The 21,172-nt window shown below is 38.2% G+C and overlaps 1 protein-coding gene across 1 annotated transcript; it reads right to left on the minus strand.

Moving 5' to 3' along the window:
• Positions 1 to 14,725: 14,725 nt before the first annotated feature.
• Positions 14,726 to 20,916, minus strand: znf346 (zinc finger protein 346). The gene is made up of 7 exons (XM_056731038.1): positions 20,646 to 20,916; positions 20,134 to 20,237; positions 18,330 to 18,422; positions 18,107 to 18,251; positions 17,624 to 17,848; positions 17,270 to 17,369; positions 14,726 to 16,022 (listed from the first exon to the last, which is right to left on the minus strand). Exons 1-7 carry the CDS (start codon positions 20,761 to 20,763, stop codon positions 15,887 to 15,889), a joined length of 921 nt encoding a protein of 306 aa, XP_056587016.1. The 5' UTR covers positions 20,764 to 20,916; the 3' UTR covers positions 14,726 to 15,886.
• Between the last annotated feature and the right edge of the window lie 256 nt (positions 20,917 to 21,172).

Consider the following 21,172-nt stretch of genomic DNA (forward strand, 5'->3'; position numbering starts at 1 on the left):
TTCTCGGGAGAGGAATTCATGAGACACCGCAAGCACTTATCCATGATTTGTGACTTTAATAAGAGAAGAGAAACTTTGCAACACCAGGACTTCAATTCTAGCCAAGTCAATAAAAAATAAAAACATTGAGGAAAATCTTTTTACTTGCTCGTTCGTAAATTTCTTGCACGGCACACAAACCAAAATATTTATAATTATGTTTGATCACTTGTTTTTGCTGAGATCAAACTTACTCAAGGGCAGACTGTAAAACCATGAAGCGGACTTCATTCAAGGTTTCGCACAGCTGCGCGTCTGAACATTCATTTAACTGCTCAAAGGAGCAGACCGGTCATAAAAGTTTCGGGGGCAAGAGGCCGTGGAGGATTAAATTGTCCTCGCGCTCCCATATCACCACAAGACCAGAAGTACTTTGCCCCTCAAGTGTTCTGTTGACAGAGAAAACAGTCGAATGGAAGCCAGAGGAACTTTGAGATCCAATTGCAGGTCTCCCTCTGCGTAACTCGGGGTCTCCTGGCCTGACAAAGGCACTCGATTCAGGTAGGTGCATAGCGGTGACCTCACGTCACAGAACTGTGGGGTGGAGGGGAGTCGCGGCGAGGCCGGCAGCGGCTCAAACCGGCACTCGGGGAACAAAGAAGCACTTATATTGCCAGCAGTGACAGCTGAAAACATCTTTCAGCTTAAACTGTGGTTGTGTGTGCAATGAGTGTGGATGTGTGAATTAAACATTGATGATTTTAATTACAAATGATAAAAAACACTTCAAATGTTTTTGCACTTAAGTGAACCTGAATATACTAAAATTGCTTTTGAATCTATTCTATTTGGTCAACCCAAAGATTCACACTCCAAGGGACAAGCATTCACACAAGCTACGGATATGTTCATCCAAACGTCATTTAGTCTCTTCTCTCATCCAAGATCTCTAGTGGGTCTGCATGTCCCCTCTTATTGTAAGTGCAGAGATCTGGCCATCTCAATTGGAGAACAGCAGGCCTCCATGCGTGACCATGGCCACGGGCCCAGTCTCACCCTTCCTCCACCACAGCTGTTGTTTTGGAGGTTTATCTCAGAGCTACAGGTCAAGACACCAGCAAAGCAGCCTCAAAATTCACGTTTCCACTTTCGGGCCAAATGAGGGCGAGCTAGTTCAATTGCATTTACATTGTCACTTCTGGGGTTTCGGTATTCCTTGGGTTTTCTCGTGGGCCAGGTATTGACAAATGAGGTGGGTGCAATGTCAAGTTCGGAGTTAAGATGAGTCCGATGAGCTTTCAAAAACCACAAAATGATTGTCGCCCCCAAACTGTTTTACGTGTCTTTCCTGTAGCTCAGTGGTCAGAGCATGGCACTGGCAACGCCAAGGTCATGGGATTGATCACAGGGATTGCACGTCCTCAAAAACAAATATAGTGTCTGCAATGTAAATTGCTGTGTATAAAAGTGTCTGCCAAATGCATAAATGTAAGTCATTCATGTGCTTAAATAAACAGCCCATCTGATAACCAAGAGTTGATGCAACATGTCCATGGACTTTTGTTTGATTACCATCAAGATTTAAGAACATTGATATGAACAGTTGGATTTATGCTCGTTGTTAAATCAAGTATGGAGATTTTCAAGGTGAATTTAATCCAAATGGTTGGGTTTGTCCTTATTTCCTCCAGCCACGGGTTGAAACAAAGAGACCATTCATATTTATTCAGCACTTCTAGATGTATTGTGGCGATTTCAGTCCAGTGTCTGTTGAATTTCAATCAAACCTCAGGAGTGACATCCAATAGCAATGTTAAAAGACTGATTGCATTACAACCCACTTGAAAACTGTAATAAAAACCAATGTTATTAGATAAAAAATGTACAATACATTTTGCATTTGACAGACGCGTATATCCTATTTAAACTACATTGCATGATCCTATACATTTGTTTGGACGTGTAATCTCTGGGATCGAACCCATGACCTAGTGCCATGCTCTAACCCTGAACTACAGGAAAGCGTATTATTGTCTAATAAATATTATTGCTGTATTGTTTAAAAGTTACCTGTTTCGCCAGTTTTCATTCCAATGAGAATAGAAACAATATTGTTATTCTAAATTTGGGAGAAATATTGTTAGCAGCTCACAGAACGAAAATGAACATAAACACATGAACTCGATTAACGTGCTAAAAAAATATTTTAAACATTTCCTGTCTCATGTCACACCACAAAAGCCAGGACAGATTTGAGGTGTTTCCAAAATGCATCCAATATCTAATAACACAGTATCTGAACATTAAGATATTGTATTGTACATTGTGTACAATCGTCTATTATTTATTGTATATTGTGTAAATGTGTGTTTATTGTGTAAAGTGTGTATATTGTTGTTTGTGTTTATTGTACATTTTCATATTTTGTTGCTTGAACTGCCATGGGCAAGAGTTTCTTAAGAATTTCTCCATCATAACACTCTTATGTGTGACATAAAAGAGATTTGTTTTTTATTTGATTTAAGAAAATAATAAAACCAATGTTTTTATGCCCTTGCCAGATATGTTATATTTAACTGGTTGATGTATTAGTTTTGTTGAGGAAATGTATGAAAAACAAAACACTTTAAAAGGTCCACAGGAATGCATTTTTTATTTTAAAGTCTTTTTTTGTTACAAAGAATATTTAAACAGCTAGTATTATCAGGCCTTTATTTACAATTCATTAAGTTCCATAAAAGAGCCCTATACTTGAATTAAATTGTGATGCTGTCACTTGTAGACTGTGTGGGCAATAAAGGCTTGAAATCAATACTTGTTAGGTGAAATACCTCTGTACTAATAATGTATCACTATTGACTAACATAAAACTGTTTGAAAATGTTGCAAGGAATATGTCAAACTATGCTGGCAGAGATCGGTTTCAGCATAAACATGCAAATGTGTGTTAAAGAAGACCAAAAACTGAAGAAATGCCTTTAAAAGAAACATTCTCTTTCATTTTAAAAGGTTCCCAGAAAATATTGGGAAATAGATCAGATCTACTTTGATCCGCACAAACCAACTGGCAGCGGCTTTTGAATTCCCTGAATACTTTCTTCACACATCGCAGATTTCATTATCGGTCACCGCTGTTTCCCTGACTGTGTTCATTCACACAAGCTGTGCTCGCTCATTCCTTTTGACAATTACATATTCCTGCTGCCTTTGCTATCGGGCACTAAAGATTATGCTGCAAATCACTTCCTGAGGAAATGTCTTGACTGCTAACAGCACTCCTGGAGGGACTGTTATGCTAATCTGTCCTTCCTAATGTTGCAGAATGCATGCGGTTGACGCGGGGAAATGCACCATGAAACGCAATAGCTCCGGGCAGGAAACTGGAATCCAGAGAAGGAAGCGAGCTCGGCATGTTTTCCCCCTAAGCCCACACCTTCAGCTTGCTATAACCCGGACGAGCGGTGCAATATCTTGTTGTTAGTGGGGGTCCCGTCTCTACCCAATTTTACAGCTGGATGGAGAACTTTAATGGAGTCTCTGAAGCCGGGGTTAGACAATGGATTTGTAGCCAAACCGGCAATCCAACACAGGATTTCCTGGCTTACGACATGAAAAAAATGTATTCAGCGTTGCACAATGAGTAAAATCTGCCGATCGGAATCGTGTCTTTTAGTCAAAGCGTATCGTTTTATCAGGATGTGTGTTCATTGGGATTCGAACTCACGACCATGAAAGGATACGTTATCGTTTACTTATTTTTATGCAAAGTGGCCTCCGTTGCGTTCCAGGTATATATTTAGTCAGCAAATGGGCCTCTGTGAATCCAACCCAACATGTTGGCATTTCTATCCCCATGCAAAGCCTCAATGCATGACTGATCTGGAAAAGCCACCGACAGCGTTCTTCCGCGCCGGAGTTGCACGGGGGCCGTAAAACCTTGTTAATGGCCTTTAACTGACATTGTGCCAGTCTGCGTGCCGTTTTTTCCAGGATTTGTGCCTTGGAAGTTTGCTGCCAGGCATTTTCCAGATTAACTTGCCATTTCAAAGCGAGGTCCCTGTGGTCTGCCATTGTGAAAAGCAATACCCTTGTATTCATGTGTGTAAGGAACCATTCATCCCTCCATTCTCATTCATTCAATGAAAAGGGTCTTATTTAATAGACCCATCCTTCCCACTGTCTCAATCTGCTCATGCAAACAGCACTTCCTCCCAGATTAGCGAATAATCATGGACGCTTCTGCTGTGCCAAACCCCTCTAGCGCAGAAATCTGCGCTTTAAAAGACGTTTACATCACCATCTAATCTCAACACCACCAGGCGGTCTGCCATTTCCTTGACTCACTTCAACAATCGGATTCCTCTTTGAAAACCAAAACGACCAAATAGTTCCCCAAGGGAAGCGCAGCTAGTTTGGAGCTTCAGAGGTTCTTTTTTTGCTGTTCGACTTCTCGCTTTTCAGATCCTCTGATCACAGCGGTGACTGCTGATAGGCCGATACCTTCATTCTTCCTGCTCCTCCCTCTTTTGAGCATTCATCCTATGCTTCCTACCACCCATGGGTGAGGACATAAGCTTCTTAGAGGCAGGATCGCAGGCTGAAAGGATGGAGAGGAGGGCGGCTCTGTTTGCCTTGCGCCTGGCGTTTGGGTGGCTAAGCAAACGCCGGGGAGGGCTGCTCGAACCGTGCAGCCTCGACGCCTTCAAAAAGGCCCAACAGAGCGCCCATTGTGCGCGAGCAACAGGAGAAGTCACTTATAACATGTGAAAGATCCTTCCTGCTTAAAATCCCATGCAAGGGTAAAATCCGAAAGCCAAAGCCGAGCCTATTGTTTCACCTCATCTCGCAAAACAAAAGCTAGTTAGTTGAGCTCATAAATAACATGTAGCAATAAGCGCATGCGGTGCCGGACTGAAACCCTACAATGTGTTTCAGAGACAAAAGTAATTTCAGCAATTCTGAGTTACAAAACTTTGCAAAGTTAGAAAGTGAATTGTTCCAGTTTTATCATTAGTCACTTGTGATGTTGTTGTGGTTAAGTCAGTTTATACAGATGTGGGAAAAATGAAGAGATCACTGCTGTTTTGACTTTGAACAGCAGTTCTGTATGTATTGTGGCAATTTCAGTAAAGCGTCTTTTGAATTTAACCTCACGACAATGTCATCCAACGACTGACTGATTGGAAGCATATGGACACGCATAAAAGTTGTGAAAAATATCAGGCTTTGTATATTCATTTTTGAACTGATCCTAAAATACCTGTAAAACATGAGCACTGTGTTATTTAAACATGAATATGAACTTGTTTGACGTATTCAAGATCTGCAAACATTGCATCATTTTTGTTGTTTTGACCAATTCGTCCTGTTTTCAACTTTCATTTGGAAATGTTGTCATGTGTTCATATAATGATACAAAAATGATACTTTTTTGTAAACAAGCACCTATTAATAGTGAATTGGGAAAATCTGAAAAACAATTGGTGCGGCTGTACAGATGTTTCAGAACAATTTCTCACTCTTGTTGATATGTTCAATTCCACAATAGTAGAAAAATACTAAACTCTTTAATGCTATAACACAACACAAATGGAACAATGATAATTTTGTTGTAATAAATCCTAACTTGTGATATTTATTAATAGCTTAAAATTTGCAGAAATGTTCTCGTGACATTAGAGCAGCTTATGGGATGCTTTTAATATTAAGGTGTTCTTGTGCTCTTTTTGATATTTAATAAAAAAAGATTATGTTTGCACAATTATATTTTTGACTCTAAAAATGTTTCTCACTTCATATATTTTAGCTGACCGAAAGCTTTAAATACATTTCACTCCGGAAAAATATGACCACTTCAAAATGACTTCCAGTTTGTCTGCATTACAATTCATTGGTATGTCCATCCATCCATCCATTTTCTACCGCTTATCCGAACTACCTCGGGTCACGGGGAGCCTGCGCCTATCTCAGGAGTCATTGGGCATCAAGGCAGGATACACCCTGGATGGAGTGCCAACCCATCGCAGGGCACACACACTCACTCATTCACTCACGCACTCACACCCTACGGACAATTTTTCCAGAGATGCCAATCAACCTACCATGCATGTCTTTGGACCAGAGGAGGAAACCGGAGTACCCGGAGGAAACCCCCGAGGCACGGGGAGAACATGCAAACTCCACACACACAAGTCGGAAGCGGGAATCGAACCCCCAACCCTGGAGGTGTGAGGCGAACGTGCTAACCACTAAGCCACCGTGCCCCACCCTCATTGGTATGTGTTTAGGTAAATTGCAATTGTCGTTTATTGCAAACAGCGTTTCTCCCAAATTCAAAGACAATGAAAATTTCTTACTTTATTTTGAGATTGCATAATTTTGTGGAATGCGCATAGTCTTGTTTGAACTTGGTTTTGCCAGCTAAAAGTGCAAAATCTGGAAAGTCATGTTCTAGCAGTATAGAACAAGCATCCGTCAGGTCGTGCCAGCGGTCTGAAAGAGATGCATTGTGCTGGGCTGCTGTGGGGTCAAATCTCTCCCCACACTACTCTCAGCCAGCCTGCTTTCATTATCTCACTGTTAAAGCCATAGCCACAGATCTGCTTCACATTGACTGGATCAAAGCTTACGAAACGGCTCATGCAATGCAATAACCTGCGTCTACAGAGAAGTTTTCTCTTGGAAAGTTCAATAGGTTAGAATATCAGTGAGATTTGCCGGCCGACCGTAACCGCTCACCTGTTGTCTGGTCTGGATGGGTGCCTAGGCAGCACTCCATCTCCACTTCCTGGGACACTTAAACTATCAAAATGATATTCATCTGTTGGCATGTTGCAGAAAACATCCTCCTTTGATGGAGATGCGTAATCTTGCAAGAGCTTTAAGGGATAGATCGCATCAAAATAAACATTATTCATCACTTATCGTTATATATACATTTTCAATATATAATAATATATAAAACATCTCAGCAACTTCCATTTAATGGCAACTTTAAGGTAAAACTATTCATACCAAGAACCCCAAAACTTGAATTTTGATTTCATGGGACTTTAATGGACAAATTTGATGTTGGGGTGAATTCTAACTATAATGGTAAAAATGTACATGCACTCAATAGGCTACATTGGATTAGTTGTGCCATTCGGTGCCGATCATGTGACAGGGGTCCTGACAGGTGGCTGTCCCATAGCTGTTCACAGGTTGTAGCACTTACTTCCACTGCAGATTAAGTGTGTCCATCTGTCAGAAGAATTGGCAGTGGTCTGCAGGAATTCTCAGATCCCGGAAAGATTTGGCCTGGTGGGTAAAAGAGGGCTGAAGGAGAAGGAGGGACCAGAGGGGTAGGGTAAACTTTCATCGGGGTGTAATCTGAAGCCATCAGCCACCTGCACTTGTCTCAGAGCCCAGGAAATGGAGTACATGGGCCTTTCTTTCTGCTCTCCAGATGAACTAATCCTACTTGTGAACTGAATGGAGACATATACAGCTTCTATTATGGGACTAATGCAGAGACGGCATTGTTTTGGTGTAGTATGAAATTAACTCAAACAGCTAACAGCAATAGAGAGGTCTGGACCGGATTAGAAATATCCTGCAGGTGTAAGCAGTATGGTGACCGTGAAGTGCAAAACAAAACAACATATTGCATAACTATGATAAATCTAACACAAAATAAAAAATACAAAATCACAATTCTGACAAGGCAATATCAAAACTAAAAACAAAAAAGCAAACCATATAACACAATAACAATTCGGGAAACAAAATAACAAGTCAGAAAACAAAAAGACACATCAGAAAACACAACGATAAATCAGTCAATCCAGAAAAGATAGGTCTTTTGTTGAAATTGGATATCTACTGCTGATTGGACGAAACTCCTGTCAATCAAGGTATCCAGGACGCTCACTATTAGGGAGAATACAGAGCATATTCGTTAAAAGGTCACATTTTGTTAATAAAGTTCAAACGGGCTCATCTTGCCATAGGAGTAAATGTGTGTCAGAGTGCTACGGTTTCACACTGGATGCACGAGCAGAGCCTTCGTGTCGCAATGAGCACTGAGCAGCATTCATAGTAATGTGACCACGACTGGCATGCCTGTGTACCATGCGTACCATGATTTTTTATTTATCTTTTAGATTTCATATTAGTTTTGTGATTTCTTTATTTTGTTTTGCACTTCACGGCCACCGTAACATTGACCCCCAAAAGTACTTGGACTCATGCATGATGAACATTTTAAAGAGAAACTGAATAAAACAAAAGATTGTTTGGTTTCAAATGATCGAATAAAAAACAGTACATCTAAAATGAAGCCTGAGGTTTTTGGAGATTTGTGCTACACAACGTTCTTGCCACAGAAGAACTAGTTTTGTTCCTATTGAGGTTCTTATAAGAACGATTAAATTCTTTGGCCATTTTCCACTACTTTTTGTAAAACAGAAAGGTTGTTCTGTACCGTAAAGGTTCCTGAAGGACAATGATTATTCTATGGCATTGTGTTGAAATATGGTAGAATTGGAGAATTTAATTGGGAACACACACAGTATTTGTTATCAACTACTAAAGATTTAAGAAACTTAGGGTTGGGGTTATGTCGTGAGGTTATTTTCAAAATGTACAATTAAATGGTGAATTGAATTTTACTCAAACATGCAATTTGTTTAGACAGCTTTTTTATAGCTACTTTCTACACCCAAAAAGAAAGACGATAGGGAATCTGAGAGAGGACCCAGACACCAGAGGAATGCTGATACACGAGTGCTATCGATCACAAGCAACATGATATATCGCTACCACACCATTCCCATTAACCCTCACCAGGACCTTGGGTCATAGGTTTAATTCCCGGGGAACACACATGTTGATAAAACAAAAGTATATTTTGAATGCTTTTCAGTACCAAACAAATTTTTTGGGGGCAAAAGTAAGTAAGCACTCTTAGGTTTGACTACTAAAGCAGCCATGAAGCCAAAGTAACTCAGCCATCAGGCAAACAAATGTTTGACCGCCTCTTATCAACAGTTCAACATTCTCTCATGTTTATTGGATCATGCCAGCCAAACATCCGATTTGACATTGTGAAACAGCCTTTACGTAACTGCCCATGAACGTCTGGTGGTGTTAATTCCTGGAAACACATCTCTAGGAAAATGATGTTTCTTTCTAAATAACATGTTAAAATTGTATAATGTGTGATATTTGTTTCTAGAGAATAAAAACTTGGACATCAGGAGAAAGGGTCAGCCCTTGTTGTGGTTGAAACCAAGTTTCTTTTGCTTGTCTAGAGCGAGAAATCTGGGCCAACAGATGTGTTTGGTGCCATGCCTCTTTGGAAAAGGGTCAGGTAAGGATATTACTTCATTTGCTTAAAAAATGCAATGCCTGTTTAATCTCAGATGTTATAAATGATATAGAATAATGGAATGACCAAGAATCAATTATGCCCTGTAAAATAGATGAAATTTCTTTAAAGAGGAAATGTTGCCAAAAGGAGGAATCACATAAAAACTGCCCAAAACATGATTAAATCCATAAAGTATATTTTGAGAAAAGGAAATCGTTTTACCATAATACAAACATTTTTATTATGTATTTAAGTATTTTATGTGAGTATATATTATTTTCATCATTGATTTAAAAAAATCATTGTATTATTTGTAACTCAAAAATCTTAGTTATGGTGCTTTAGTTATAGATGCATTAGGGCAATGAGAACATGGCCTATGTGCTCAATTACAGCACAATGCTTAAACTTTTGATGGTCTTAATATGTTGAAACATTGTTTTCATTCTTTTGGATTATTTTCTAAAGAGATGTTTTTAAATAGATTCACCCTAAAAAATGACCTCCCATATGAGAACAGGAGCCCATCAAGCGAATTGGCTGAGAACAGTGAGCTCATTTCCATATAGATGCAGTCCGGTCCTGCCACCTGTGATTCCCATTTGGTCTGTTCTTATACAGGGCTGTTTTGTTCCCTGCCTCACACAGACTTTGACCTCCGGATGTCTCCATCCCAGACAATAACCCTCTGAATCTGTCACAGGGACAAGCAGAGAGGGCAGCCTCCTGCCGCCCTCATGCTCCCCAACAAAACTTTCTCTCTTCACTCATGTGTAGTCAAGAAGATAGTGGATTTATCACTCCCCTAATCCACATTTCCTAACTGTCCACAATCCCAAACACTGTTGTTGAAATTATTTACAATTTTAGATTAGATGTGAAGACATTATAAAGATGCATTAAAATATGCATATTTGCTATATTTAGCAACCCAAGCACTGTAATGCTAAAATATAATGTAATAACTCTTATGTTTCAGTATTTGTAATTGATCATAAGGCCCTCTTTAAAAAAACTATAAAAATAGGCCACATTATACTATATTCATATAAAGGAATTTGCCGTCCTATTTTTACAGCTGTTAAACGTATTTTAAACTCTGCACCGCATTGCGTTGTTCTAGCTTTAAGGGGTCATATTACTTGAATAATTGGTTTTCTGTGTCTTTGGTGTGTTATAAGTTGCCCATGCATGCATTAGATATGTAAAATTGCAAAAATTTAAATGTTGCAACAAAAGATGCATTCTATCTAAAGACGAATGCTCACCCAGTGTAACCACACCCTCAGTGGTATGAGTTGACTAAGACCACCCAAATGTATACGCCATCAGTACAATTGCTTTAGAACCTGATGTTCCAAATATGGTAAGAGGCGTTACATTTCCGTCACACGCTTGCAGAAATCGACCAATCACGACGCACTGGTTAACTGGCCAATCAAAGCACACCTCGCTTTTCATAGCGCTGAGCTTTATAAAAAATCTGTGCGTTTCAGAGAGGCAGGGCAAAGATGTGGAATGTGGCATGTGGAAAATACAGCGTTTTTTTAACATAAATCCTGTATACAAATTGCTTAAATCAACAACAAACAATAATATTCGTTTTAGCCGTATCATATCGCCCCTTTAATGGAAATGTGTTTAAAAATAACAAATAATGCAAACAAATTGCCCAACCCAGGCCGGGATGCTGATTGGTCAATAAAGAGTTCCTGCAAAAATATACTAAATGTGTATAGCAATTAAAATCATCTAAAGGTCAACCACAGTCTGTATACCAGGAAGTATATTCTAGCAAATGGAAGAACATTTTTGCTTAATATTATTAAACCAAACATGAGGCGGTATTGTGAATACAGCCACCATTCAAAGAACAGTTCACCCAAAAAAATTCAATTCTGTAATCATTTAATCACCCTTAAACTGTTCCCGATCTGTTTCTGTTGAACGCAAATAAAATAATAAGAAGAATATGGAAAAGCAAACAGTACTGGGTCCCCACTGACCACCATAATGTTTTTTTACTACTATGATGCTCAATAGTGCAACAGAAGTGTTTGGTTACAAGCATTCCTCCAAATATCTCTCTTTGACAGAACAAAGACATTTATACAGGTTGAAACAACTTCAGGCGACTACATGAAGACAGAATTTTTTGGGTGAACTGTTCCTTTAAACAAAACCCATTCTCAAAACTGCATTGCGCTTCATACCTCACTGCATAATGTATATGCAGTGATTGAAATGAATCAAAATGTATCAATAAACCCTTTAAAGATGTTACATAGATAGATCTAACAAATATTATAGTATTGATAAAATGTATTGATATGGATTCTAACGTTTTCATAATGCATTAAAAATACATGAAATCACAAAGCATAAAAAAAAGGACACAGCTGCATAATTTAGCCCTTTGATTGACAGTTTGCTTGACGGCTGCTACGTCCAAGTTACAAAACCTGAACCAATAAACAAACACTTCCACATCCCCAACAGAGGTTCAACAAACACGAGTCAGTTCAAATAAACGTCTATGTGGCCATTCAATACACAAGGGCATGTTTAGAAATGAGAAAGTGAACTGAAATGGGTCTGCCAAAGATAAGTCCTCATTTATCATGACCCAAAGCTCTCTAGGTAACTACTGGATAAATGTACTATAGTGAATCTAGTTCAAGTAAAGTCAACCAATTCTCTCACCAATTTGCAGCAATGAGGTCCAGATCACTCAAAACGTTTATGTTTGGGAAAATTTGTATTAATATGCCACACTGTAAATACAAGATATTCATTGGTGAGCTATTATCTCCGTAGTGAATGTGGATACACAAGGAAAAGCTTTAAATGACAGAGGATTGCTCTACACACACAGGAGCCTATGTTCGGCATATGCTGGTGGTATATGGAACAGGGTTGTTTATACACCGTGGCGCCTCATTGGAGGGACAGAATCCCTCTCTCTCTCTCTGTGTGTGAATGGAAAGGCACCAGACACCTCCCCCTTTGAGTAAATAGATCTTATCAATGAAAAGAGTGAACCCTCCTCTTGCTGCTTTTTATGAATGGAAACAGTACGTGGAAAGAAAATCATTTTTACAGTACATGAGGGATATACTGCTGGAAATAGTAATAATTCTGTTAGAGCCGACTGTCAAGAAAGTAAATGTTGCTTACTTGGTCTGTTCAATACAGTTGGTGTTTTATCAAATGCAGGTGGGCTCAGAAAATTGTAACGTAAAGACTTGTTTTTAATGTGTGAATCCACTAATAACTTGTTTTATTCTAGCAGGGTTGTTAACACTCCAGCTGTTAAACAAAACTAGCGATATGTTAAGATGAATTAAAGTGAGAGTTCACCCGAAAATTTAATTCTGTCTTCGTTTATTCCCCCTCATGTCATTCAAGACCTGTATATGACTATTTCCTGTGGATGATAATTTGAGAAATTAGATTTTGTGTCATACAATGAAAGTCAATGGGGGCAAACATTCTTCAAAATATCTTCTTTTGTGTACTGCATGTGGAAGTCAGAAAATACAAGCTTGGATTGATATGATGTTGATTATATATATATATATATATATATACATTCAAACACACACGCATTATAGTCATGTATTGGCTATCCAAGCCCAGTCACTTTTATTATAGGGTAACAAGTACAATGTGTCTGTTGTAAGGTAGGAGGTGTGTAAAGTACTCCATCTAGAGGACAAGGTCTGAGCAGACTTTTAGCCTTAAAGGGATACATCGCCCAAAATGTTACAATTTACTCACCTTCGAGTTGATCGAAATCCATATACATTTCTTTGTTCTGAAAGTAGGAAAAATTACTTGATATATGTTTATCTGTTGAACACAAAAGAAGACATATTGAAGAATGCAGTACAGCAAACAGTTCTGGAGCACTTTTGACTACCGTTGTATTTTGTCCTACTATGGGAGTCAATGGGGGGCAAAATCTGTCTGGTTATGAGCATTCTTCCAAATATCTTTCTCTGTGTTCATCAGAACAAAGAAATGTATACAGTTTGAAACAACTTCAGGGTGACTAAATGATGACAGAATTTTCATTTTTGGGTGAACTATCCCTTTAATAGAAACAGTTGTATGTTCCACATTTGTTTAAAATATGAGTAAAAAAATTTACTTTGAAGAGCGATGTTCATAAGGTGAAAAGACCATTTATTTCCTAGTGTTGGATAAATGATTGAAAAGTGTAATTAGATTACAGTACAAATTACTCTCTCCAAAAAGTATTTACATTTAGTCTTTTAGCAGATGCTTTTATCCAAAGCGAGATTTCATACAGCACCAATAATACAATTGGTGCCAATACAAAGTAACTGCTTTCAACAAAAGCTAGACCACTACCTGTTGAGAGAAAGAGAAAGTTAATTTTTTTATTTTATTTGTCGGTCAAGTATTTACAGAAGAGTTTTAAGTATTTCTTTATTCTACATCAACCTTGATAAGAATTGATTGAAGGACAGACATGAAGTTTATTTAACTCATTCAAATAAATAATAAATAACTACATAAATTATTCTTATTAACTGACCAAACTATACAAATGTGAGAAGGATACATTAAAGCATACATTTTAAAGTTAGACTTATAATTTTGATGCCATTCCACTTTTGGATATATTAAACAGTATTTAGTAGAAGTAACTGTCATTAAATTACAGAAAAAAATAAGAGTAATCCCTAACTTTACTTTTCACGGGAAAAGTACTTAAATTACAGCAACTAATTACTTAGAAACTAGTTAAACCCAACACTGTTTATTTCACAACTAAATGTACCTATAAGGGGATTATTGGTGTCGTATGCTTCCATAAGAAACCTCTAAGATTAATCGGTTCTTCTATGGCATTACTGCAACAAACTCTAAAAGCACCTTTTTTTTTTAAACACGTGGACCCAAATCAATTTCTAAAACAGGTCATTGGGAAATCGTCCATCACGGCCACACACTTGGACACAAACATTCAGCAACTTCTAAGTCTTAAAGGAGGTGTGAGCAAATATTGCTTTGTTAAAATAATCATGTGTGTGTCTTGTGTCCATTACACATTAAAATCCTCAGGCATCCTAAGAAACGTATTGTGGACGTATTGAAACAAAACGAAACCATTTTCTTTTTCTTCCAAAATATTTTACTGGATGAAACGTAAGGTGCATCTCTTTACGTTCACACTGTATGTTGAAAAGATGAATCAATACAACCGAAAAAGAGAAATATGCTACCAACACGTGATGTTTAAAGTCCTTATCCAGCATGTAATTGCTTTTATGCTGCTTTAAAGCCTTAAACATTGAAAGAACATGTTAACAAAACATCTCAGATTGCCAAGCAACACTGTCTGTGCATTACAATGACATGCTATTGTGTAGCTTTTCTGGTGAGTTTGTATTATTGAGCTCAACATAATATAATATTGACAAAATACAGTAAAAAACTAGGTCCTTTGACTTTAAGAATATAGAAAAACACAAATGTCATCTCTCACATTCATAAAGTATTACAGTAACCATTCACAATAACTCATAGTTCCTAATAAACTGCTGTTTTAACTGAAACTTAATATGTAGGCGCTTAATATGAATGACGTTGACATCACAAAGTTTGTCTTAAATACTGTCAGTCTTTTACTACTTAGAACATTCTGCAATGTACATTGCAAAAATAATACAAGCCAAGAGACATAACAGACATAAGCTTTTCAAACTCTTCACATTTTTGTTATTTACTTTGGGCTGGGTTTACACAGCTCATAACTCAATGTTACTGGCATAGCAGTTACACATTAGAATATACGGCAAGAATAAACATCATGAGAACTGAACCTTGCGTTTGCTCATAAACGGAAATGAAATAAATATCACTTTTATAACCTGGCAAAAACTTTCTATCATTTGACGATTTTCATCACTAGGAGAATTTCAAAGAATTGTGCAACAAAATGATGTATGCACCAAAGCATCATTTAGCTTAGCTTAAATCTCTAAGCGTATGAAGTTACACTATAGCTCCTACTTATTAATTTAATCATTTATAGCAATGTGATATGCAAGGAAACTACTTTCCGCTCAAAACACAAAGCAATGGCTTAAACTGCTTTAAACCAGATATAGAAAATAAGATTAAAAATGAAGAATCTTCAAAGAAGGAACCGTAAACTAAAAACCAAAACTAGAGATAAATATCTCCCAAAGCTGCCTGCAAGGCTTGCATCTATAAGTGGCGTTTCTGAAAACGATTTTTTGCAAGTTTAACAAATAAGGAACACTAAAACACACTCATCATATGGGACAAAGCAGCATGTGTTACGTTAAACCGTGTTAATTTTAGTTCTGGACAGAGAGAAAATCATTCTGCTGTGAAAGTCTGTTGTGGTCCCTCAACGGAGTACGATACAGTGACCAGAAAGTGATGCGTTGAAAAGCTGGCATTAGGAGATGCACATAGTATAGACACGTGACTGTGTCAAAACAGAGGAAACTTGGGACAAATAAGCAGAGGGCGGTGAAATCTGAAGGCATGTCTTCACACACAGCCCTGGCTGAAGTTGTCCCACTCGCCCGAGGCTTCTGATGCATCATGACTGGCTGTATACTGGTAATCGGGCTGGAAGCTCTCAGGGGGGCTGACAAAAGCATTTCCCCCTTTCTTAAGTCTGACACTGTCAAAACAAGGCAAAGCATTGTTATTATTAGTGCTGTCAATCGATTAAAAAATTCATCTGTTTAATCACACATTTTTTTGTGATTAATCCAATTAATGGCACATAACATTTAAAAATACTTTCGCATTCTTATAATTTCACATCTATTCTCCAAATTAATCTAGAAACAACAGATTTTATGAATGAAAGGCAATATTCTGATATTAGTACTGAAGCTGATGTCTCCCTTAAATTGAATGTATTTATTTATTTTAACATTAATTACAGCCATTTAATATTGAAGTACAATATAACTGAGAGCTCTCATGTCTTAACATGTAGGAAATATGTGACCCTGGACAACAAACCATTCTTATACGTCAATTTTTTAGGAGATTTTTTTACATAATCTGAAAGCTGAATAAATAAACTGTATATTGATGTATGAGTTGTTAGAATAGAACAATATCTAGCTGAGACACAACCGTTTAAAACTTTTTTTTTGGAAATTGCCTTTGAAGTTGCTAATCATAGGTGCAGTAGCAGGCCATCCACTCAGAGAAATAAAGTTTGTATATATTTAAGGTTAGAAATTTACAAAATATTTTCATGGAACATGATCTTTACTTAATATCCTAATGATTTTTGGCATAAAATATTAATTTTGACCCATACAATATTTTTTTGTCTTTTTCCCAAAAATGTTCCCTTTGGTACTTTAGAGCAGGTTTTGTCACATATACAGAAATTGAATTTAGTTCTCAAACACTTTACAGTCTTTAACACTAAATTCTAAATTAAATACAGAATTAAAGCTACAAAACACATTGAATAGCTCATTTCTTTTTTCTTTGATTAACATTAGTGACAGGAGTTAAAAAGTAAAAAAAATCTATACATCAGACGGGACCCACAGATGTCCCATAGCTAGAAGCAGTCTATCTATACCGAACACATCAAAGCAACTGTTTCAAATCACGCTTGAATGGTTTGAAGGCCTTTACATGACTCAGAGAATGATTATATAATGTAACGCAAGAGAAAAGATGACAAAATATAGGGATTCTGACTTAACTGCGTAGAATTTTTCAAAGCGATATTCTGAAAAAAATGTATCGCATGCATTAACGCATTAATGTTTACATCCCAAGTTATTATGCTACCAATACTTCACCAGTCCCAAATCTGCTCACTTTCGATTAAGCTTTTAGACCGCATGCTATTTATGAGTTGGCAGCGAGACATCGTGCAAATGAGATACCCACTTGTTCTTGTGTTTAGAGCCGCTGATGTGAGCCTGGTACTGCTCCACAGAGTTCAGTTCAATATTGCACACTGTGCATGGGTAGCCCTTCGGTGTGGAGGCTGATAGAGAAAAGTCAATTCAGAGATGAAAAATGCAATCATGTATTTACATAGTGAAATTCTATCATCATTTGTTCACTATTATCTTTCAAAACCTGTGTGAACTTTCCTTCTTCTATATAACACAAAAGTCCACAGAAGGAAGAGTCAGAAACAGGTGTTGAATCACATCAGGGTGAATAACTAATGACATTCTTTTTTTTGGGTGAACTGTCCCTCAAGGGTCTCCGGTTGGTGTGACTCCATGCCCTCACCTGGTGTGGAGGATGCCCCATAGGTCTCCATGAGCTTCTGTTTGGTCAGACGTTTTTTATGTTTCTTGCCTACATAGTGCTGCTGAGCCATGAGCGGATTGTTAAAGGAAGCTTGACAGATTGTACAGAAGCGGTTGGGGTCCTCCTCCGCCGGCCCCTGCTCCGCTGCCCCCTGTTCGGGTGACTCCTCGTCTTTCTTCACTTGTGTTTTGGGCTGAGGTAACGCTGGGAGATGAGCCAAGACACAGCATGTCAGCTTTTCAATTAAAGCGTCAGACACTGACACGAACAAGGCCCAAAAAAGGGTTCTTTTTACTGTGCACTGCCTCTTGTGTCTTACTGCTTTATCGCTACCCTTTTTGCTATTTGCTAAATATATATTCAAATGTACACAAAGCCACAAAAGCAAAACCATTTCTTTTTTGTCATTACAGGGTTTCATTTTTATTAAAGCACCAAACAACACAACACAAGTAAGCATACCTGGAGCTTGTGGACCATAGATTTTTAAGCGAAGATTCTTGGAGTGAACTTTGCCCTGGTAATGTGACTGTGCCACCACTGGGGAGGAGAACGTCATGTTGCACACATGGCAGGCTTTGTATTTGTCCGCTTCATCGACCTCACTCTGCAAAACATTGCATTGGACATTAATATGTGCACATCTACACGTGTTACACTCCATCACATGGAGGCAATGACTCACAGTATCCTCTGAAGACTTGAACCGTTTTGCGAAGGGCTCCTCATCGCCGTGTATGCTCATGTATCGGCGTACTTTGCTTGCATGTTTTTTGCTCTAAAAAAATGAATGGAATAAAAGTAAGAAGTTAGTATTTAATGTAACTTATTAAGGTCTTTCTGTTGTTTTCTCAAATAGACTTGTGATGGCATCATTTTTCATATAAACGCTCCAAAAAAACATGTTATTATCTACATAACATAGCTGTTCATAATGTTGCCTTCACGTGATCCAAGAAATGCGATAGTTCCCACATCAAACCGGGAAATAACTTATGAAAGGTGCTTTAAGCTAATGCAGCTGCTGCCTTCAAGTGCTCTCGAAAATTTGATAATTCTCACTTCGAATGTCATGATTCCGAGCTGGTTGTGTTCAGCTGCTTTGTTGTCGGAAAAAATGGAGGACAGCAGATTACATGCTTGCGTTTTGGAAAATGTTATATGGTAAGTTTTCAACCGTATATCCTACTGTATAGTTTCACTAGTCAGTTTGCGGAGTCCTCGAGGATTAATGGTGAAATAAATGCTAATGTCACAGTGTAGAAAACATACAGTATGCTTCAAATGGTTATTCATATCAATTCATGTAAACATGTACTAATTTATAGAGTAAATATTACAATGTCATTGAAATTGCATTTCATTAAGTGTGTAATGTTGCAGTGTCTGCCAAGTTGTAAAGCCAAAAGTGAACGAAAAACAAAGTTATTGAAAAAGGAGTCGACACTGAATCACGCAAACGAGTCGTCTGTCCTTTCATTTGCAACACTGCACGCGGTAGACCAATCACAGCAGACTAGACCATCTGACCAATCAGATCAGAGTATGCTGACAGAAAGGAGGGGATTAGAAAGATGAATCATCAAAGGAATCATTTGAGTCAATTAAGAAGTATAACTGCCTATTATTACAAAATGAAAGTGTTTTTACACTGTGTATGTACGTTAACTAGTTGTTTGACACTCCATAAATCAAAGTAGGACCTTAAAAATAACAAAAATGTCGGAGCCTATTAACGATAGCTGTGTGGTAAATGCTCCGGCACGTGACGCCGTTAGTCCCGGCTCTCTCATCCACTTCGCTTCCTGTCCTCAATCTCCTACTGCACTAATAAAGGCAAAAATAAATCTTTATAAAAAATACTCTTTAACGAAAAGAAAATTAAGCTGTCGTTGAAACTAATAACTCTTATCTGCCACAGAAAAAATCCTCCCATCCGCCATGTTGATTGTATAACACCCGCCAATCTCGGGAAATCGGGTTTCAAAGTTATATCCCAACTTCCCAGTGGGAAATCGTCAGAGGGCGTTCGCGTGCCATTTTTACCTCGGAAACTCATATTTCCGACAATTCCGAGAGCACGTAAAGGCAGCACACAAATCCATATGCACCTCACAGTATGCATACTGCGAAATTATACTATACAATTTTGAACATAACCAGCAACTCTCACAAAAGAGAACACTGAGTGCTACATCTAACGTCAAGTGCGCCGCCATATTGGGCAGGGCAACACACAAGTAACAGACTTTAAAAAACACGGATAACATTTGAAACAGAAATGTATTTTTATTTAATACATTGTGAATTGAATTTAGCTGTTTAATGTAAACGTAACTTTGCTTTTAAAAACTACAGCCGTCACTAAACACATGTAGCTAATATGTTTATGGAGCAGGTAACTTATGTACGTCACAAAAGTACTGTACAGGAAGGGACAGAAAGTGATGCAATGATATAAACACTCACCACGCGTGTACAAATCTTACCTGGTAGTGTGCAAGTTTCTGGGATTCGGAGATTAAGACAGCGCTACATACTTTACACTGAGAGTCAGAAAACAAGTCACTGTTCTCTTGTATCATTTGGTTCACTGAAAGACAAGTAAACAACAAAAACGTAGATTTACTGACCAAAGAACGCGAGACATTTTCTACTAAATATCTCTCTCACATAGTCCACAATGCAACAATTAAACGTGCGTAACACTTAACAAAGACCTCAAATTGAAATGAGGTAGAAATCAGACTTTGCATCCGAGTGCAGGTGTCAGTCATACCCCATGTCTTACATCGACCTTGAATACATTGTCTGATCTTTCTCGACACCAGAGCTGCAGTCCTGAGACCAGCAGAGACGCTTCAGCTAGGCTACCATGCTTTCACGCGCGTTAAAAACCTCAGGAAGCACGTATTCCCAATCCAAGCACACTATTTTAACTGATATGTGTTGCGCTGGACCTCCAGTCATTGATTCTGTGCAGAAGAGCTCAGTGTCTTACCCTCGGCCGCTCCTGTAGGTGAATATGAAATATCTCCATTCGGCTCTTGCTGCGCCATGTTTGCGAGAGACGGATCGCGCATGCGCAGAGACGACATGCGCCGCACGAGCTTTTTCATTTTTGATGCTAACCTACAAAGTATGTGTGAAGTTAACCGACGTGCTTCACGAATGCATTTTTTTTGCACGTTTACGCATCCACGAAAAATTTAGCACACCGCGATAGGGTAACGTTCAGTATATGTAACTTTGGGATGTTGTCGTGCCGTTTATTTAATGAAACGAAGCCGTCTAAACTATATTAGCTGGTGTTTGGCCTGCTTTTGCTCATCGTCACGCTTTGGGTTTTTTCTGGAAGCAATGTTTGCAAGTAATTAAGAAAGCTTATTTATAATTAATTTGTATTTTTAATTAAAAAATAGTTAACGTGAATCAACGTTTAATTGAATTACTCAGACTTGACACACATGCGCTTCTCAAGAAACTTTCTAACACGCGCGCGTGGTCTGCGTTCGCTGACGTCACGTC

The sequence above is a fragment of the Triplophysa dalaica genome, chromosome 19, assembly GCF_015846415.1.
Source record: "Triplophysa dalaica isolate WHDGS20190420 chromosome 19, ASM1584641v1, whole genome shotgun sequence".
Lineage (NCBI taxonomy): Eukaryota > Metazoa > Chordata > Actinopteri > Cypriniformes > Nemacheilidae > Triplophysa > Triplophysa dalaica.

Bases quoted from the DNA above. Each gene is read 5' to 3' on its own strand.
- znf346 (XM_056731038.1), bottom strand. From the start codon at position 20,763: ATGAAAAAGCTCGTGCGGCGCATGTCGTCTCTGCGCATGCGCGATCCG. The intron at 20,238-20,645 runs GTAAGACACTGA...CTTGTCTTTCAG, and splicing joins ACCTACAGGAGCGGCCGAGG to TGAACCAAATGATACAAGAG. The intron at 18,252-18,329 runs GTGAGTCATTGC...AATGTTTTGCAG, and splicing joins TCAAGTCTTCAGAGGATACT to AGTGAGGTCGATGAAGCGGA.